Source organism: Acanthisitta chloris, unplaced genomic scaffold (genome assembly GCF_000695815.1).
Source record: "Acanthisitta chloris isolate BGI_N310 unplaced genomic scaffold, ASM69581v1 scaffold32344, whole genome shotgun sequence".
In the NCBI taxonomy this organism is placed as follows: domain Eukaryota; kingdom Metazoa; phylum Chordata; class Aves; order Passeriformes; family Acanthisittidae; genus Acanthisitta; species Acanthisitta chloris.
Genome location: NW_008671525.1, coordinates 41633 through 46688, shown reverse-complemented (window position 1 = coordinate 46688; position 5056 = coordinate 41633). Strand labels below are relative to the sequence as shown.

At 42.8% G+C, this 5056-nt stretch overlaps 1 protein-coding gene and 1 long non-coding RNA gene across 2 annotated transcripts in view; one reads left to right on the top strand and one right to left on the bottom strand.

Annotated features, from left to right (window-relative positions):
• The first annotated feature begins 248 nt into the window (after nt 1-248).
• On the top strand, nt 249-1635 carry LOC103801712. Its single transcript, XR_624746.1, has 2 exons — nt 249-293; nt 787-1635. It is a non-coding gene; the product is annotated as an uncharacterized LOC103801712 (long non-coding RNA).
• Nucleotides 1636-2172: 537 nt separating this feature from the next.
• Nucleotides 2173-5056, bottom strand: part of MASP2 (mannan-binding lectin serine peptidase 2) — an 11946-nt gene continuing 9062 nt past the window's right edge. The window contains 3 exon segments of the mRNA XM_009074136.1: nt 2173-2189; nt 3121-3187; nt 3189-3245. Of these exon segments, the coding sequence (XP_009072384.1) occupies nt 2173-2189; nt 3121-3187; nt 3189-3245 (141 nt within the window).

Below are 5056 nucleotides of genomic sequence, written 5' to 3'. Positions count from 1 at the left end.
TGGGCATGCTGGCCAGCCAGCAGAACCAGTCAGGGCCCTCGGGGAACAACCAGCCTCAGGGCAACATGCAGAGGGAGCAGAACCAGGGCTTCAGCTCAGGCAACAACTCGTACGGAGGGTCCAACTCGGGGGCAGCCATAGGTTGGGGCTCAGCCTCCAACGCAGGCTCCAGCAGTGGGTTCAACGGAGGCTTTGGTTCCAGCATGGATTCCAAGTCTTCAGGCTGGGGAATGTAGATGCAGTGAGCTCTGATACTGACTCTATGGTGGGAAATCAAATTTTTCTAACTCATGGTAAGTATACTGTAAATGACATATATACTAAAGTTTTCCAGATCAGTTTGTTCAGTGTGCAGTATATTCAGCAGTATTTTTGACATTTTTCTTTTTTTAAGAAAAAAAAAGGAAAAAAAAACAAAGAAAAAAGAAAAGGTAAAAAAGGAATTTTCTAAGTTTTGTTACATATCTAGTTGGAACTCTGAATGTTTGGAAGTGGACTGCTGTTTGCCTGATAGGTGAACTAACACTACAGTCAATAGAAAAGGTTTCTCCTGTAATACTTTAGCCCTTGTTTTCCTGGCTACCTGAATTCTTTGCATGTTCAAAATGGAACCATTGGTCAGAAACAGCATTCTCTCCCTCTTGTTTTTAATTTGATCCCACCATAAGACTCTCCAAGTGCCCCGTTGGAGAGAACACAGTGTCCTTTCTGTTTTGTGTTTCTTTTTTAACACTGTCTCCCCTCCATACTAAAGTACGATATGAAGGCTTCATTTAATCTCCGCAGTTCATCTCATTTCAAATGTGTATGGAAGAAGCACTTCATTGAAAGCAGTGCTGTAAATATTCTGCCTTAGGAATACTTCTGTCTACATGCTTTCTCATCCAAGAATACTTCATCACACCGCACATGCTGCGTCTTAGACGGTGGGTGTTCCATTTTTATCCGCTACTCTTTATTTCATGGAGTCGTATCAACGCTGTGAACGCAAGGCTGTGAGATGGAACCAGAAGGCTGTTTGAACTTTTGAAACCTTGTGTGGGATTGGTGGTGGTGCCGAGGCATGAGAGGGCTGGTATGAGCGAGATAACAGGAGCGAGCGCATGCAGAGACCTGGTGGTGCAGTATTGGGATTTTATTTGACTTGGCGAGATGTCTCTCAGATCCTGTGGCTTTGGTGAGAGTGTGCGGAGAGCAATGATAGCAAACAAAAGTACGAGTGATTCTTGCATTCAAAGGACATCCACATGTGGAAGACTTTAAGTGGGTTCTCTACCTAGTCAATCGATTAGTTGAATGTGTTACGTGAAATGGAATATTTGTATTTTTTTTCCCTTATGTCAACTGCTGTGAATGCTGTATGGTGTGCGTTTTTTTTTTTTCTGTTAATGACCTGTAAGTGTGGTAATGTGACTTGAAGACGATGGGGTTTGTGATGACAACATTGAGCTTGTGGTGTGCTTTGCAGTAGCTCTTGTAGCAGTGATCACTAGAGCTCAGTGTGCCTCTCCAGGGTGGAAGTTCCACTGTCTGTAAGATATCCATAAGAATGCTGTTTGCTGCAGTTTCGTGTTTGGATGCTTTTTATAAGATTTGTCACTGTAGGAAATTCTTAAATAAAACTGATTTAAGTAATATGTGTCTTTGTTTTGCAGCCCTGAATGCAAAGAATTCATAGCAGTTAATTAATTTTACCCTTTTGAGATGAACTTCTGTAAAGCTTTTTGCAGTCCCTCGGTTTGTTTCAGATAAACAATGCTCTAAGTTGCCAAGGCAAAGGAGCCACCGCTCAGCACCTGACACCCAACTCTAAGCCACTGTACTCTTGCACTGTGCAGTGATTAGATCTAAAATGCAGTGCCCACACCTAGACTGGTAAGCAGCTCCCTCCACATTGATCTGTGCCCAGGAACGTTAGTTGTTCTTTCAGGAATTGAAGTTCCCCAGCAGCAGTGGGTTGGGGGAGACAGGCACTTGCTGTCACTGTGGCTTTGTGTCCACAGCATCTCCTTTGGGGATGGATGTGTTGAATTTGTTTTTAGATCAGCCCACTCATGGGAAACAGGCTCCTGCCACACTTCCAGCCCAGAAGAATGCTATGAACTCCTGTTTAAAACTAGTCACAGGAAAGATTTTCCAGCTGAATGAAGCATAAGTGAATGTACACAGACTTTAGCAGAAGTCTGAACCTGGAAAATAAGTTGATGACAGGTGCAGAGGTGTCACCTAAGAGCTTTTCAAAGCACAGGGTGTTTCAGCAGAAACTAGTGGCAGGTTAGTTCCACTGGTAGGAGCTTGAGGAATTGTTCCATGTACTTGGGCTTGAAAGCCACTGAAGCTTGACCCATGTTTTTATACACCAGAGCACTGTGCTGTGGCTGTGAACAGCCTGAATATGGATATTGACACAGTTTTTAACCTGTTTTCAAGTGAGAACTTCATTGCTGTGTATCATGCTGAGGCTTGTGGATGGCAGAGCACCTAAAGAGCAGACAGAGCTGCACCACTGCGTTTCCCACCTGCAGTGTTCAAAATTCAGCTGGGTCTCCATGTACCTCTGAGTGGTTTAAAGAGGGCTCTAAACACTCAGGCTGAAAAGTAATCCCACACTTTTCTTCATGTTCCACTGCAAAAAGTTGCTTAGATTTTTTTTTTAATGCACCTAAGTTAAAATAATCTCCAAACTCTGTACCATCTGTGAATTTTGCATTTTAGCACTTGCACTATTACCAGCTACTTCTGTTGAGTAACACTTAAAAATGGTATTCTTGGACCTCCAAAGACTAACTGTGACCCCTGCAAGGAACTTCATGGTAAGTTTTTGTAATTAGCATGGTTTAATTCTGTTTAAATTGTTCAGGCTGAGGTTTTAAGAGGCTGGTTGGCAGCGTTGAGTAGTCTTTGCTAACAATTTCAGCCTTTCTTCCTCCTCAAACAAAACCCCTGAAAATTTTAGAGTAATTTTCAAGTTATACTAGTGTTTAACTGCTTTGCATACTCTGGTGTTTATAAGTGAGTAAATAAAATGTTGTTGAAAACATGTTGAAGTGTTTGGAGTCTTTATTTGTTTCTTTGAAAGATACTTCATTTCCAGTTATATTCTAGAATAAAGTGAATTACCCAAGTGGACAAGATCATTTTTATGATCTTCATGATACTTCTGCCTGGACTTAATAGCAAAATCAGCATTTGCTCAAAGTCTCCAGTTTCATCCTCAAAACTGAGGGAGTTCTTTGATAGCTGCACTGATGTGGATGCAAAATTCAGCCACCTCCTGGTCCCCCTTGCCCTGTGGTTAACACCACTTGCCAGGGAAGCTCTCCAGGGAATCTCCCACCCCACAGCCTGCAAAGCAAGGGGAGGCAGCAGGAGCTGTTAAAATGTGAGCTCTGAACACTGAATTATTGTGCTTATATGGATTAAATTAAGTTAATGATTCTAAATGTAATTCCGAGATTGTTTTGGAATGGTAAAATTGCTTGCAAATGAATATTTGATTTACAATACAATTTTCATTAGTATTGCATCCCTTGGAAAAGTTCTGTAATCAAGAGAGACAGCACAGCTGAGGAATTTGGGCACGGAGAAGGAAGTGCATTTGTTCTGAATGTGAATTAAGGTAATTGGAATTTATGGGTATTCTAATCTAACAGATAAGAGGGACAATTATGCTATTACATTGTAAAATGTTTCTCCTAAAACTCAGCCTTGGATCTTGACTAATTTTACAGAGTAATTAATTTAGCAGATCAGGCATTAAAAACCAAATAAAATGCCCAACCTTGTGCTCTGCAGGGAGAGGATTCTCCTCCCTCCAAACACTGCTGGAGTATGGTTCAATCTTCCTGTCAGGGATAATGCCACGTAATTTAAAAGCCACAATTTAGTTATGAAACTGCATCCTGCAAGAGAACAGGAATAAAAGAGGCTCAGGTTTTTTCTCCCTGCAAGAAGTGAACTGAATTTCTGGCATTGATCTGCAGAGCTGGCTGCAATGGGAGCCTCAGGCAGGGCCCAGGCATGTTCAAATGGTAAACTATTTAACAAATCTAAGGTCAATATTAGTGGCCACACTCACACTGTGAGGTTATCGTGATGTTCCCAGTTTTGTTAGTGTTCCTCCCTGTTAAACAGCACCTGCAGCACTTCCCATTCTGGAAATCAGAGTACATAAAGGTGGTAACTGTTAAAGTGAACACTCTGGTGAAGTGGTTCTGCCTCACTACTAAGCTACTAAGAGAAAATCTAAGAGAGCCACAGGCTGTACCTGTGCAGCTCCAGCACGTGCAGGTTGCTGCAGGCTGATCCTGAGCTGGAGTTTTTCCAGTATCCATCACTGTGTTTCTTCACCTGCATCTCAGAGACAGCACAAATGAGAACCAGTGAGCAGAACAGCTGCACATTGTTTAAAGCAGCACAAAGTGGTTCTCTACAGGCATTGCAGAGGTGTCATTTGAGTCACCGCAGGCTTGTAAGAAAGTGATTGTGTCACTTCCCTCCCTCGGGCTATTCCCAGGATCCAATCCATGAAATGCCACTGATTGACTCAGGAATGGGAAGAATGTGTTAAGCTCCCAGCTGCTGAGTTAAGCCTATCTGGGTACCTTTCAGCAGCCTTAAAAATGCCAATACTTCCCACAGTCGGAGTTCCAGGTGTGTCCAGGTAAGGCAGGGACATTCCCTCTGCACACCCCAGAGCCAAGGATCACATTTCATTCCACATTTGGGCCCTACCATTACCATTTGCCTTCCCGGGGCAGAACTGGGTGTCACCTTAGCACTGAGTTTCAGCATTGCATTTCCACACACACACAACTCTCCCATTATTTGTGTGGCACATAATTCTCCCCCCAGTTACTCTGGGTTTCTGCATAAACATAAATGTGTCCAACTATCAAATAAACATGCTATAAGGTAACTTGGTCTCAGGAGGCTTTTCCAGCCTGATTGATTCTGTAATTGCTGAGGTTACCCCCAAACCACAGTCACCTAAAACTCCCAGAGCATACACAGACTGGAGTATCTTCCCAAACTCCTGCTGGGAAGCTCAGTTACT